The sequence below is a fragment of the Heptranchias perlo genome, chromosome 12, assembly GCF_035084215.1.
Source record: "Heptranchias perlo isolate sHepPer1 chromosome 12, sHepPer1.hap1, whole genome shotgun sequence".
In the NCBI taxonomy this organism is placed as follows: Eukaryota; Metazoa; Chordata; class Chondrichthyes; order Hexanchiformes; family Hexanchidae; genus Heptranchias; species Heptranchias perlo.
The window spans coordinates 3456583-3472774 of record NC_090336.1 but is presented as its reverse complement, the minus strand read 5'-3'; the positions used below and the strand labels follow the sequence as shown (position 1 = coordinate 3472774).

The following is a 16192-nucleotide window of genomic DNA, read 5'->3' as shown; positions in this document are numbered from 1 at the left end:
TGCCCTAAAGGCAGTTTTTCAGGATAAGGGCACAGTCCCAGAGGTGGCAACAGCTTTCTTGTTGTCTTTCCTCATGTGTAAGCCTAGGTACTGAGTGTTAACTAACTATTTGACTTTAGCAGGCCTATCCACTGAACCGACTGGGACAGGGAGGAGCTGTACCGGTGGGACGGGCTCCACCTAAACCTATTCCATGCCTTAGCCAACACTTACACACAGATACAAAATTTCAAGTTAAGTAACTCCAGCAGAGTGGGAGCAGCTCCAAGGAATTTCCTAGCCCTGGATACAGCATCAAAATCTTCAAACAAATCAGCAAAAGCTTACGTATTGTTCACACAAAGCACTGGTTTCTCTCTTGTGCTTATGCAGATGCTCATCTACATCTTGACATCTCTCATTAGGCTGATGAATTTTCTGCAGGTTTCCAAAATGAATGGGTGAAAATTGCCGTCCTGCAATTTATGAAAACACAATAGTTAAAGTTTAAAACTATTTAGTTTAAAAAGGTTATTTTCCAAAAAAGTTTGAAAAGACTTAAGAGTTCTTGACTTACCATCTGCAATGAATTCATTGTATAAAGGAATGCCATTATAATCTCCACAGAGCCCACAAGTCCTATTGTGAAATTTTACATCAAGTTCAACCTAAAATAATGGAATAATAAATTGATTGATATTTGACTAATACTTAATTTGATGAGAGAGTCTCAAGGTTTCCACACAGATTATTTATGACCTTATATTGCCTTTTGTGCACGTCAAACATGGCTGTCAACTCAGTGACGGTTAATTCATAGAAATATATAGAAGTTACAACATGGAATCAGACCATTCAGCCCAACTAGTCCACGTCAGCATCATAATGGTGCCAGACATGCAATAAACTGTCTGAGCCTAAGCTTTGCTTTCCCCTGGATCTGATTCCAATCAAAACACTGTATTTGGGAGAAAGAATGTTATTTGTCCAAACAGAAAACTGTGATGTGTCTTTAAGCACCAGAGTTTATTATAGAAATACATAGAAGTTACAACACGGAAACAGTCTATTTGGCTTAACCAGCCTGTGTCGACTTTTACCCTCCATGAGAGCAGTTTTTGCCTCAACCGCTAACCCTGGAGTGAATTCCACAGCCTCACAAGTCTTTGTGTGAAGAAATTTTTCTTGCTGTCTGTTCTAAATCTCTTAGGTTTAATCTTGTATTTATGGCCCCTCGTTCTTGACCCCTCAACTATTAGAAACAGTCTGCTTTTATTTACCCTGTCCCATCCTTTCATAATTTTGAACAATTCTATATTATCGCCCCATAATCTGCATTCTTCTAATGAAAAAAGACCCAATTTTCAAGTCTTCTATTTGTATTTCCTCATACCTGGCAGCATCTGTGTTGTACCTCTCCAAAGCCTTAATATTCTTCCTAGAATGTGGAGCTCAATACTGCGTACAGTACTTTAACTGAACTTTTATTAAGGTTTTATATAGGTTCATCATCACCCCTTTTATATTCCATACCACTTGAGATACAACCTGGAATTCTATTAGCTTTTTATTTACAGCCTTATCAATTTGAGGTGCTGCCTTTAATGTTCTGTGAACCTGTACCTTCCAAGTCCCTCAATCTACAGCACCGAGCCTACTTCCATTCAGAGTATATTTACTGCTGTTAATTCTTTTTACCAAAATGAATCCCTTCATACTTACCGACATTGAATTCCATCTGCCACTTTTTAGCCTATTCCCCCATTTTATCAACATCTCTTTGCAGTTCCTTTGGTCTTCTTAAGAATTAACTATTCCTCCTATTTTGGTATCATCTGCAAATTTCAACACCACTTCCTCTAGGCCTATATCCAAATCATTGATATACACAGTGAACAGAAGCGGTCCCAGAAATGAATCCAGAGGGACACCACTACTCACTTCCAATCACTCTGAAAAACCACCCTTAGCACCTATTCTCTTTTTTCTCCCTTCGAACCAATTTTAATTCAGTTTGCAATCCTCCCCCTAATTCCATTCCCCTTAATCGTCTCCAGTAATCTCTCATGTGGTACTTTGTCGCTCTCAACCACTTCAGGATTCACCTCCTCTCCAATATCCTCATCTTTAGTAATGCCTGATGCAAAGTACTTATTAAATACGTCGACCATTTTTTGATCATCCTGTACAAATTGACAAACCTCTCCTCTCGGGGATCCCACCTTGCCTTTAACAATTCTCTTTTTACTGATATATTTGTAAAATACCTTACTGCTCCTTTTATTCTGTATGTTTGCAATCTCATTTTTAGTAAAAATCCCACTGTTGCTCTACAGCCAATTTCTCCTTCCACCTTACCTTTGTTCACTCCTCATCTTTCTAAAATCTGCCGTAATCCAATCTGGTATTTGAGTTTTTGTCCTGACTTTTTCCTTTTCTGGTTGGATCTTAAGTTTTGTCATATTATGATCACTATTACCAAGGTGCTCACCCACATTTAGCTCATTTACCTACTTCATTAGTCACAATCAAATCCAGCAATGCCTTCGTCTTTGTAAGGAATCTTACAACACCAGGTTATAGTCCAACAAATTTACTTTAAAATCACAAGCTTTCGGAGATTATCCCCTTCGTCAAGTGAATGAGTAAAAAGGTTCTCAAATCGCATATCTTATACTAGGCTGGGACAGCATCACACCAATCAAAAGGTGTCGTTGTTATTCAAACAGGCCAGTCACGGAGAACAGCACGTCCCAGTACACTGGATATACATTGTGTCAATTACACAGACAGACAGAAAGAAACCCAAATGGCAGAGAGAGAGAGAATATTAAAAACATAACTTTTTTTTCCCCTTTTTGCTGGTGGGGTTACGTGTAGCGTGACATGAACCCAAGATTCCGGTTGACACCTTTTGATTGGTGTGATGCTGTCCCAGCCTAGTATAAGATAAGCGATTTGAGAACTCATTCACCTGACGAAGGGGATAATCTCCGAAAGCTTGTGATTTTAAAATAAATTTGTTGGACTATAACCTGGTGTTGTAAGATTCCTTACATTTGTCCACCCCAGTCCATCACCGGCATCTCTTCGTCTTTGTAGGCCAACTAACATATTGCTTAAAGAAGGACTTCTGTGCACATTTTAGGAATTGCATTCCCTTTTCTACATTTACTTGCGCTCCGTCCCAATCAAAAAGAGGATAATTAAAATCTCCCAGAACAATAATTTTATTATTCCTACTTATCACTCTAATCGAACTGCAGGTTTCCTCTTCAATTTCTTTTCCACAATTTGGAGATCTTTAATACATCTCTACCAATGTAACAAGCCCTTTTTATCTTTGAGCTTCAACCATATTGACTCTCTCTGTACCCCTTTTTTGTCCATATCAACCCTCCCTACAGCATGTATCCCCTCTTTAAACAATATTGCACTCTACCTCCTTTCTTATCTTTTTCAATCCCACCTCAATGTATTATATCCCAATATGTTAATTTTCCATTCTTGTCTAGTTTGCAGCAAGATTTCTGTTAATGCTATTAAGTCTAGACCTTCCTGTAAAATAATTGCTTCCAGTCACCCCAGTTTATTACCCTCACTCTGTGCATTACAATATATGCATTTTAACATTTATTGTTTTTTGTTTTTTAATACTACTCATTTTCCCATGATTTTTTTGTCTAAGCTACCCCCTACCTTCACTTCAATCTTTTCTCTGTTTATATTTAGTCCATTTGATTTTATTCCTCTACTCCATATCCGTCTTGCTAAATTGTTTTCTGCATGAATATTATCCTCATCTATTTCTCCCTTTTCTATTACCTGATTGTTTTTATTATCTCAGCACCCCTTCCTTCCTAGTTTAAAAACCTTCCCTATTCAAATGTTTTGCCTGTTCAGATGTAGCTCATCCTTGCGGAACAGCTCGCATCTGTCCCAGAACTGGTGCCAATGCCCAACAAAATGGACTCCCTCTTCCTGACACCACACCTTTAGTCCTGCATTGATCTCCCGAATCTTCCTGTCCTTCCCTATTCTAGCGCACAGATGGGGAAGTAATCTTGAGTTTACCACCCATGAAGTAATGCTCCTTGAAGTTTGTTAACGAATCTCCTCAATTCAGGCCTGTCTTTCCTTACATTATTGGCTCCCACTTGAACCTCAATAACTGGTTGCCCTTCCTCCCTTTGCACAATCTTTTCCAGTCTATTCGATATGCCCTTCACCCGAGTTAGGGTCCTGTCTAAACTAGTGACCTCATCCTCTGCAGGGTTGCTTTGATGACCACCAAAGGCAGTCAAATGGTACCTTTCAGTGTCTCCTTACACATGAGGGTAGGAATGATACAGCTTGTCCTACATAGGATAGCTTTTGACTGTGCACATGATCCAAGTACCGAGTGAGCCCCGTGTAACCGAGCATTCCAATTTACTGAGAAATAATTACACTCTTTAACTAATCACAAGGGGGGGAATTTCCTGTGCATTGCTTTATAGTAAAATCACAAACATATGATAAATAAAACATATGATAGAAAATAGCAGATCCTATGTAGATTGCAGGAAAATGTCATATCCTATGTATTATTCAGAACAGCAGATCCTGAGTATATTGTAGAGAGTGGCAGACTGTGTACTTATTTCAAGAGAATAGTGTGTTGTGTATATTGTATAGAATAGCAGCGCCCGTGTATATTACAGAGAATAGCAGACACTGTATATGCTTTAAAAATATTCTCACAGTTACACAGCATACTGGCTCCACTAGGATTTGACCTCAGTCCAAACACTGTATGGTGAGTGAGTTCATGATAGCTACAGAGATCTAACCTTGTACAGTGCTCACAATTTATGACACAAGTAATGTGTTCCTCCCTCCCTATACCCACATACGATACTGTACAAATATAATAATATGTTGCAACATATTACAATTATCGAATTGTTTATAAAATTTTCTCCAATGTCAGTACTTACCATGAGAGCATCCTCTCTGTTCCACATCAGAGACAACCCAAATTTTCCATAGAGCTTAGTGTACTGAGCATTTCGTTCTACATACAGACCAGGTCCAAAGTAAGGGAGCGAGACTCTGAAAAATATCAGTTAAAAGACATATTACCAGACTTCCTGCATAATGCTCACAGATGAAGTTCTGAAACCAGAGACAATTGCTCAGGCCCAAACTCCACCCTAATACCTGTCATTCGGGAACAGCTTCTGCCAGGGGACAAGGTGAGGTAACAGTTTAGCGCATTGGCTATTCAACTTCCAGACTCAAGATCAAATTCAGCTTGGACTGATGGATGAAAGGCTCCTCTGTTTGGTGGCCGAAAGGGTTCGAAGTGAAACAAGTCTGGGTAGTCTCAACCCAGGTCCAAAGTGGGGTTGACACCAATAGGTCACTACTTGGATTTTAGTGCTGCGGTTACAACTATAGAAACACCAGTGCATCACTGAATATGACAGGATCTACAGATGTGCATTTTTAGACAACGTTGTGAAGTCATATTGCGATACATTGATCCATGTGCTCAATAAACAGTAGGCAAGGCCTAAGGCCATTGAGTCATTTTTTGACACTAATGTTAACTAATGCTAACAGGTTATGTTCAGATATTCCTCTTTATGATGATAGCGAGAAATGTATTGAAATATTTTACAAATATACTGAAACTATCAGAGTAAAAGACGTGGGCAGGCTAAACTTCTACTTCAGTTTTTGTATGACTATCATTGTTTACATGGTACATATACAAAAACAGTGGGCTGGATTTTGCTGTGAAAATAAAGATGAGGTTAACAGTGCTCACCGTTATTTTGCGCAAATCGGACAGTAACTTCCGGCGAGCGTACCTGCGCAATTAAACGCGAAAATCTGGAAGTTGCTATCTGAGATGCGCTGTCCCTCCGCAAGCTGTGCGAAAACGGCCTCTCGGCTTCCGGTTCCCCATTCAAATGTGTGAAATTCCTGAACTGATGTGGTAGATACGGATTAAACTCGCCACAAAAAGTTAGGGCTTGTCGATTCCAGTGTAAGTACCCTTTTAACAGTGTAGTAAGTCTTAATTACTGCCAAACAACCTCCTTGGCACTGAAAGTTAACTTTTACAAGTGTGGAGTCTCATTCCTTCAGCTTTTAATTGTTGTTGGAGATTTTTTTTAAAATTAAATAACATTGTTTTTTACTTTTTCTTTCTGTCTTTTTTATCTCTCTTAATCCAATCTTTCTTTCCCTCTCTTTATTTCACTTTCTGTACCTAATTTGACATTGAATTCACTCTTCTAACTTTCACTTCCTGGTTCAGATTCTTTGTTGCTCATTTACAATTCTTCAATCTGATTGGTTAAGGAGATACACAGTTGCTTGCCCTGTTCACACAGGTCCCAGATGCCCTGAAGAATGCACTGCACTGTTTGGATGTCCCGCTGACAGGAACTTGCCAGACAAAACCCCATAGAAAGTCTATGGGCAAGTGCAAGTCTAACGAACGGCTGGCGCTCACAGCTCAATCTGGCCCACACAGTATAAGTTCTAAATATTAAACTAAATTAGCACTCTCACTTAGAGAGGGCAGTGCTACCAAGTGATCAATATCACTAAAAGAGGATATTGGAGTATCGTCCACAGAAAGTCGTGTCACTGAAATGGGAAAAAAAGGTTGGCGTGGGTGCAGTAGGGTTTGGTACATGATGTTAGAGTAAAGACACTATTGGGGCAGAGAAGAGTGAGATTTATCTTTTTATCTGATGTATGGGAGAATGGATCTGGGAATGCTTGATGGTGAAATATAAAATGACATTTTACCCTTTTTATAACTGATTTTGTATGTGTATTGAGAATACTTGGGGTGAATTTCTGCAGGGGCTCTCCCAATTATCCACCGTATCTTGATGGAAGAGCTACAGAAACCCCATAAAAAGGACGAAAATGGGATTTATATCATTTTTCTGGGGTTTCCCTAGCTCTTCTATTGAAATTGCAACAGCTGATTGGGAGAATCCCTGCAGTGATTCACCCCCTTAGTGTTTGCCCCTAGTGTCAGCATCAACCACTGGCAAATTAAGCATAGCAGGGGTTAGAGACAGTCTACACTGTCCCATCAAACACCATCAGGGCAGGTACAACACAGGTTAGAGACAGAGTGAAGCTTCCTCTACACTGTCCTGTCTAACACTCACAGGGCAGCGACAGTAAGGATTAGATACAGGGTAAAGCTACTCTACACTCTGTCTTTGGAGTGAGACTTGAACACACAACCTTCTGACTCAGGCGAGAGTGCTACCAACTGAGCCACAGGATGATATGGGTGGAGGTTTCGGTAGTCTGTCCACCTACACCAACTGACCAACTCTCTATCCACTTACACTGACTGTCCTCCTGTTGTTCAATATACAATGACTGTCTTCCTCTCTGTCATAGAATCAGAATCGTAGAATCACAGAATGTTCCGGCACAGAAGGAGGCTATTCAGCCCATCATGTCCGGCTGGCCAATAAAGAGCTATCCAGCTTAATCCCACTTTCCAGCACTTGGTCCTTAGCACTGAAGGTTTCAGCACTTCAAGTACTCATCCAAGTACTTTTTAAATGAGCTGAGAGTTTCTGCCTCTACCACCCTTTCAGGCAGTGAGTTCCAGACCCCCCACCACCCTCTGGGTGAAAAAATTCTCCTCAGCTCCCCTCTAATCCTTCTACCAATTACTTTAAATCTATGCCCCCTGGTCACTGACCCCTCTGCTAATGAAAATAGGTCCTCCCTATCTACTCTATCTAGTCCCGACATAATTTCATATACATCAATTAAATCTCCCCTCAGCCTCCTTTGTTCCAAAGAAAACAACCACAGCCTATCCAATCTTTTCTCATAGCTAAAATTCTCCAGCCCTGGCAACATCCTTGTAAATCTCCTCTGTATCCTCTCTAGTGCAATCACACCTTTCCTGTAATGTGGTGAGCAAAACTGTACACAGCACTCAAGCTGTGGACTAACCAATGTTTTATGCAGTTTGAGCATAACCTCCCTGCTCTTATATGCTGTGCCTCAGCTAATAAAGGAAAGTATCCCGTATGCCTTTTAAATCACCTTATCTACCTGTCCTGCTACCTTCAGGGATCTATGGACAGGCACTCCAAGGTCCCTTTGTTCCTCTATACCTCTCAGTATCCTCCCATTTATTTATTTTTTATTTGTTCATGGGATGTGGGCATTGCTGGCGAGGCCAGCATTTATTGCCCAACCCTAATTGCCCTTGAGAAGGTGGTGGTGAGCCGCCTTCTTGAACCGCTGCAGTCCGTGTGGTGAAGGTTCTCCCACAGTGCTGTTAGGAAGGGAGTTCCAAGATTTTGACCCAGCGACGATGAAGGAACAGCGATATATTTCCAAATCGGGATGATGTGTGACTTGGAGGGGAGCATGCAGGTGGTGTTGTTCCCATGTGCCTGCTGCTCTTGTACTCCCTTGCCTTGTTTGCTCTCCCCAAATGCATTACCTCACACTTCTCTGGATTGAATTCCATTTGCCACTTTTCTGCCTACCTGACCAGTCCATTGATATCTTCCTACAGTCTACAGCTTTCCTCCTCACTATAAATCACACAGCCAATTTTTGTATCATCTGCAAACTTCTTGATCAAGCCCCCCACATTCAAGTCCAAATCATTAATATATACGACAAAAAGCAAGGGACCTAGTACTGAGCCTGGCGGGACCCCACTGAAAACAGCCTTCCACTCGCAAAAACACCCATCAACCATTACCCTTTGCTTCCTGCCACCAATCCAGTTTTGGATCCAACTAGCCACTTTCCCTTGGTTCCCATGAGCTTTTACTTTTTTGACCAGTCTGCCATGTGGAACCTTGTCAAAAGTCTTGCTAAAATCCATGTAGACTACATCAAATGCACTACCCTCATCGACCCTCCTTGTTACCTCCTCAAAAAATTCAATCAAGTTAGTCAGACATGACCTTCCCTTAACAAATCCATGCTGACTGTCCGTGATTACTCTGTGCCTTTCTAAGTGGCTGTTTATCCGGTCCCTCAGAATTGATTCCAATAATTTGCCCTCCACCGACGTTAGACTGACTGGTCTGTAATTACTTGGTCTATCCTTTTCTGCAGTATTGAGCTCTTGGAATATGACATAAGCTTCCTGCTTCTCTATCCACATATAATGACTGTCCTCCTCTCTGTCAACATACAATGACTGCCTGCCTGTCTGTCCACATAGACTGTCTATCTTCCTGTCTGTCCACATTCACTGGCTATCCTCCTGTCTATCGACATACACTGACTGTCCAAGTGTTTGTCTAAATATACTAACTATCCTCCTGTCTGACCACATTCACTGACTAACCTCCTGTCGGTTCACATCCACTGGCGTTGTCTCCTCTATGTCCTTATTCACTGATTGTCCTCCTCTCAAATATACACTGACTGACTCTCTCCACATACAGCGACTGCCCTCCTGCCTGTCCACATGCAGTGACTGTCCTCCTGTCGGTCCATATACAATGACTGCCCTCCTGTCTGACCACATCCACTGGTTGTACTCCTCTCTGTCCAAATACACTGACTGACCAACTCTCTGTCCACATACACCAACTGACCTCCTCTCTGTACACACACACTGATGGACCTCCTGTCAGTCCACAAACACTGAACGACCTCCTGTCTTTCCACATAAACTGACTGACCTCCTGTCTGTCCACATACACTGACTGTGTCTTCATGTCTGTCCACATACGCTGACTGACCATCTGTCTGACCACATACACTTAATGTCCACCTGTCTGTCCACATAAACTAACTGTCCACCTGTCTCTCCACATAGACTCACTGTCTACCTATCTGTCCATATATTCTGACTGAGCTCCTGTCTGTCCACGTACACTGACTGTCCTCCTGTCTGTCCACGTACACTGACTGTCCTCCTGTCTGTCCACGTACACTGACTGTCCTCCTGTCTGTCCACGTACACTGACTGTCCTCCTGTCTGTCCACGTACACTGACTGTGCTCCTGTCTGTCCACGTACACTGACTGTCCTCCTGTCTGTCCACGTACACTGACTGTCCTCCTGTCTGTCCACGTACACTGACTGTCCTCCTGTCTGTCCACGTACACTGACTGTCCTCCTGTCTGTCCACGTACACTGACTGTCCTCCTGTCTGTCCACATACACTGATTGTCCTCCTGCATTCACAGACTATCATCCTGCCTGTCTCATACACTTACTGTCCTCCTGTCTGTCTACGTAGAGTGACTTTCTTCTCCACATGTCTCTCCACATACACTAACTGTCTTTCTGTCTGTCCACACATACAGACTGTCCTGCTTGTCTCATACACTGACTGTCCTCCTGTGTCTCCACATACACTGACCTCCAGTCTGTCCAAATACACTGACTGTCCTCCTCTCTGTCCATATACACTGCCTGTCCACCTGTCTGTCCACATTCGCCGTCTGTCCTCCTGTCTGACTACACACAGTGGTGAAACAATGAAGCACTCCGTGCCCACATGCAGCAAGACCTGGACAACATCCAGGCTTGGGCTGATAAGTGGCAAGTAACATTCGCGCCAGACAAGTGCCAGGCAATGACCATCTCCAACAAGATAGAATCTAACCAACTCCCCTTGGCATTCAACGGCATTACCATCACCAAATCCCCCACCATCAACATCACCCGCGACCTCTACCACCTGGAAGGACAAGGGCAGCAGGCACATGGAAACAACATGTTCCCCTCCAAGTCACACACCATCCTGACATGGAAATATATCGCCATTCCTTCATCGTCGCTGGGTCAAAATCCTGGAACTCCCTACCTAACAGCACTGTGGGAGAACCTTCGCCACACGGACTGCAGTGGTTCAAGAAGGCGGCTCACCACCTTCTCAAGGGCAATTAGGGATGGGCAATAAATGCTGGCCTTGCCAGCGATGCCCACATCCCATGAACGAATAAAAAAAAAATTGACCTTTTTTTTACACTCTGAACACCAACATTTAATAGTTTCTCACCATTTAAAACAAATCCTGTTTTTCTATTCTTCCTACCAAAGTGAATAACCTCACATTTTCCCACATTATACTCCATCTGACATCTTCTTGCCCACTCACTTAACCTGTCTATATCCCTTTTCAGACTCTTTGTGTCCTCCTCACAGCTTACTTTCCCACCTAGCTTTGTATCGTCTGCAAACTTGGATACATTACACTCGGACCTTCATCTAAGTCATTAATATAGATTGTAAATAGCTGAGGCCCAAGCACCAATTCTTGCGGCACCCAACTAGTTACAGCCTGCCAACCTGAGAATGACCCGTTTATCCCTACTCTCTGTTTTCTGTCCTTTAACCAATCCTCTATCCATGCTAATATATTACCCACAACCCCATGAGCCCTTACCTTGTGTAACAACCTTTTCCGTGGCACCTTATCAAATGTCTTTTGAAAATACAAATATACTACATCCACTGGTTCTCCTTTATCTACCCTGCTAGTTACATCCCCAAAAAACCCTAATAAATTTGTCAAACACGATTTCCCTTTCATACAACCAAGTTAACACTGCCTAATCATATTATGATTTTCTTCCCTAATAATGGATTCCAGCATTTTCCCAATGACCGATGTCAGGCTAACTGGCCTGTAGTTGCCTGTTTTCTCTCTCCCTCCCTTCTTGAACAGCGGGCTAACATTTGTTACCTTCCAATTCACTGGGACCGAATCAGAATCTAGTCTGTCCACGTACACTGATTGGTGAAAAATCGTACACTAATTGTCCACCAGTCTGTCCAATATCACTGACTGTCCTACTGTTTGACCACATACACTGAATTCCTGTCTGTCCGTATTCATTGACTTTCCTCCTGACTGTCCACATACAATGACTGACCTCCTGTCTGTCCAGATACATTGTCCTCCCATTTGTCCACATACACTGACTGGTGGAGAATCATACACTGATTCTCCACCAGTCTGTCCACATTCAATGACTTTCCTGCTGCCTGTAACACATACACTGACTGACTTCCTGTCTGTCCACATAAACTGACATTCCTATCTGTCCACATACACTGATTGTCACCCTGTCTGTCCACATACACCGACTGACCACCTGTCTGTCCACAACACAGTGATTGCCCCCCTATCTGTCCACATAAACTGAACTCCAGTCTGTCCACATACACTGATTGGCCCCTGTCTTCCATATTCAGAGACTATCCTCCTGTCTGTCCACATGCGCTGAACTCCTGTCTGTTCTCAAACACTGATTGTACCCCTGTCTGTCCACATTCACTGACTGACTCCATCTCTGTCCACAGACACTGGCTGACCTCCTGTCTGTCCACATTCACTGACTGACTCCATCTCTGTCCACAGACACTGACTGACCTCCTGTCTGTCCACATACACTGACTGTCCTCCTGTTTGTCCATATACACTGAATGACCTCCTGTCTGTCCGCATTCAATGACTTTCCTGCTGTCTGTCCACGTACACTGACATTCCTGTCTGTCCACATACACAGATTGTCCCCCTGTCTGTCCTCATAAACTGAACTCCTGCCTGTCCACATACACTGATTGTCCCCCTGTCTGTCCATATGCACTGATTGACCTCCTGTGTGTCCACAGACACTGATTGACCAACTGACTGGCAACATACACTGACTGTCTACCTATCTTTCCACATACACTGACTGTCCTCCTGCCTGTCCACAGACACTGACTGACCTCCTGTCTATCCACAGACACTGACTGTCCTCCTGTCTGTCCACATACACTGACTGTCCTCCTGTCTGTCCACGTACACTGACTGTCCTCCTGTCTGTCCACATACACTGACTGTCCTCCTGTCTGTCCACATACACTGACTGTCCTCCTGTCTGTCCACGTACACTGACTGTCCTCCTGTCTGTCCACGTACACTGACTGTCCTCCTGTCTGTCCACGTACACTGACTGTCCTCCTGTCTGTCCACGTACACTGACTGTCCTCCTGTCTGTCCACATACACTGACTGAACTCCTGTCTGTCTGCATGCACTGACTGTCCTTTCTGCTCATGTTTTCTTGTCTTATATACTATCTTCCAGTCTGTCCATATACATTGACTGTCTTTCTGTTTAGTGCTTTATTTTGTAATTGCTCATTAAATCTGAATATACAGTGCCCTGATTTACTGAGTACAGGACATTCAAATTAAATTGGCATCAGATAGGCAGGACCCAAGAGAATTTACACTCCAAATCAGAGTTGGACTGATCATTCCCCTGCCGCAATATACCTGGCAATGGATGATTAACTCTTTTCCTTGTTTAAACTCTTATACTCTTTAGGCAGTCACTAGCTCAACCATACAGAACTGTCCAGAGTTAGCTCGTCACTGTCACATCGATGATTTGGGATTTACAATTGGCCTGAGCACCCTTGGATTACGAGTGGATGTTTGTCTGGGGTTCTTACCCCAGATCACTATCCAGTGACCCCCACTGAGATTATCTGTGTGGATGTTGGGGATATGGCAGGATCACAGCTCGGATATGTCCTGTGCAGTAAAATAGCCTTCCAAGATGTACTCTCTGGGCTCGCACTCGGGAGAGATAGTGGTGGGCTCCCAGTGCATGGTGGAACAGCACCTGAGCCATCCGTGAGATGCAAAGGGGGAAATTGGGAGTAAGGGGGAGTAAGAAACCTTTAGCAGTATTTCTTTTATGCTGTAAAAGTTTGATAACACAAGATATTGTGAAGCACAGACTGAAAAGTAAAAGCAGAAAAAACCTGGATTAAAGCAGTTTACAGACTGATTGAAGGGTGAAGAAACCCTGACTTGCCTGTTCTCGATTCTCCAGCGTGACCCAGCTGGTCATAAGTGATTAATTAAACACTGAACATTAGGATTTCGTTTCTGGGCTTTCCTGGTGTCACAGCAGCTGGTCCACGCAGACCAGGTCCTAAATTTCATATCTGCTCTATGCTGAGTTAGCTTATGTTAGCTGAATTAGGTTCACTGTGATGGCTATTGAGGTCAAATAGCCTGCTAACATTCATGTCTTGGCTCACACAAGAACAATGACCATTTGGGAGAGGTTCATGGACTCACAGAACTTTACACCAGCAAGGAGTCAATTAGATGAATTTCCATCTTCACCGCATGGGCAGTCATCTGGTGGAGCAGGTCACATGCCCATAATAGAACCTGCCCAATTTTCATTCCATTGAAACAAATGGTTACTGCCGGTAGGCGACGACAAAAATTTATCTCCATGACTTTAGGACAGGAGGGGGCATAAAGGAGAGAGAGAAAATGCTTTGTTAAAAGTCGGATTTTGTTGATGAACATGGTACAGTTGAGGTCTGACTACGGGTAACATAAGTTGCCTGAGACCCAAGACGCATGGTCTGCCCAGACACTGCCATTAAATATATATTCAGTACAAATTATTTTACTGTCTCACTTACATTGCTTCATTGATTACCACAATTTTGGGTGTCATATAAATCTCAATATCCTTGATCGTTGTCATGATGTAATGTATCTTGGGGTGCCCCTTGGAGAAGGTACGTTTAATTTCAATGGAGAAATCTTTATAGCGCTGATTACAGTCAGACACAAAATTATAGGCACAAGTTCCAGGAAACTGATAAACATCCCCATCGAAGGTCTTAAAGTGATTGTTTCCCCACGTGCTGCAGACATGATCCCTGTGGTTAGGTAATCTGGCTGCAAAATACAAAGTCTAAAATTTAGTAAAGGCAGTGAAAAACACACAGACTGAGAAACAGCTGCAATATACAAAATGAGATAAAGCAAAATAAAACTGTTCCCTCATTTTTCATAAGTCTTTGCATAACATAGTGTCTGCCTCTCATCCTTTTTAAATCCCTAATTAAATCCCTAAATTAAACAGATTATTGCTACCCTGCAAAAGAGTAATTTTTTCCAATTATTCAAGCTCACCATGTTTGATATCCACACAGAACGTATATGAAACAGCCCAGCTAAGCATCCATATTGTTATACTCCACAGCCCCATGGTAGACCGGGTTCGGTGATGGCCAAACTTGAAACCTTTCTGAGAAGATGATCACACAGAGATCACACCTTTTAAACCATTTGCTCAGGGCCATAAAATTTATTATGAGGTGTGGTTGTAAAGGGGATGTTATCCTTCCTTATTTTTAACGTACACATATGGCTGCTTCCAATACAGTGGGTGGATCTTACCATGGAAATCAGTGCATTCTTCATCTGTTTCAGTGACACTGTGCAGTACATCCTAGACTTCAGGGATTGCTGCGAGTTCACCGATGGTAACATAATGTAGTCTGCATTTATGGACCTGTTGCAGAGTCTATCCACGTAACACTGAAATGCAACGTACCCAAATAATGCTACGGTATAGTCCACCCATAAGTCATGTAGTCCTTCCATATAATGCTGAAACATGGTGCTTCCAACTAATGCTGCAGCATAATCTACCCCTGTAACATTGCGATATAGTCTACGCATGTAACTGCAATATAATTCGACCATGTAACCCTGCAACTTTGTTATCCACATAATATTGAGACATAGTCTGTCCATGTAACTCTGCGGTACAGACTATTCATGTTACACTGCAACTTAGTTATCCACGTAACATTGTGACATAGTCTATCCATACGACACTTCAACATCGTCTATTCATGTAATACTGCTACTTAGCCTATCCATTTAACACTGCAACACAGTCTATCCATTTAACACTGCACACAGTCGATCCAAGTAACACTGCAACACAATCTATCCATGTAACACTGCAACACAGTCGATCCAAGTAACACTGCAACACAGTCTATCCATTTAACACTGCAACACAATCTATCCATTTAACACTGCAACACAGTCTATCCATGTAACACTGCGATGTAGTCTATCGACATAACGCTGCAACATTGTCTATTCATGTAATACTGCGACATAGTCTGTTCATGCAATACTGCAACTTAGTTATCCACATAATGCAGCATTGTAGTCTATCCATGTAACACTGCAACTTAGTCTATCCATGTAACACTGCAACTTAGTCTATCCATTTAACATAGCAAATTAGTCTATTCATGTAACACTGCAACTTAGTCTATTCATGTAACACTGCAACTTAGTCCATCCATATAACACAACAACTTATTGCAGTTACATGCGTAGACTATATCGCAATG

At 42.5% G+C, this 16192-nt stretch overlaps 1 protein-coding gene across 1 annotated transcript in view; it reads right to left on the bottom strand.

The window, feature by feature from the left end:
• LOC137328120 (mucin-2-like) overlaps positions 1 to 15437 on the bottom strand; it is a 101365-nt gene extending 85928 nt beyond the window's left edge. Inside the window, exons 1-5 of the mRNA XM_067994298.1 lie at positions 15216 to 15437; positions 14450 to 14727; positions 4959 to 5073; positions 557 to 647; positions 328 to 455 (exon numbers count right to left, since the gene is read on the bottom strand). Coding sequence (XP_067850399.1) covers positions 328 to 455; positions 557 to 647; positions 4959 to 5073; positions 14450 to 14727; positions 15216 to 15437 — 834 coding nt within the window. The remainder of the gene's footprint in view (positions 1 to 327; positions 456 to 556; positions 648 to 4958; positions 5074 to 14449; positions 14728 to 15215) is intronic.
• Between the last annotated feature and the right edge of the window lie 755 nt (positions 15438 to 16192).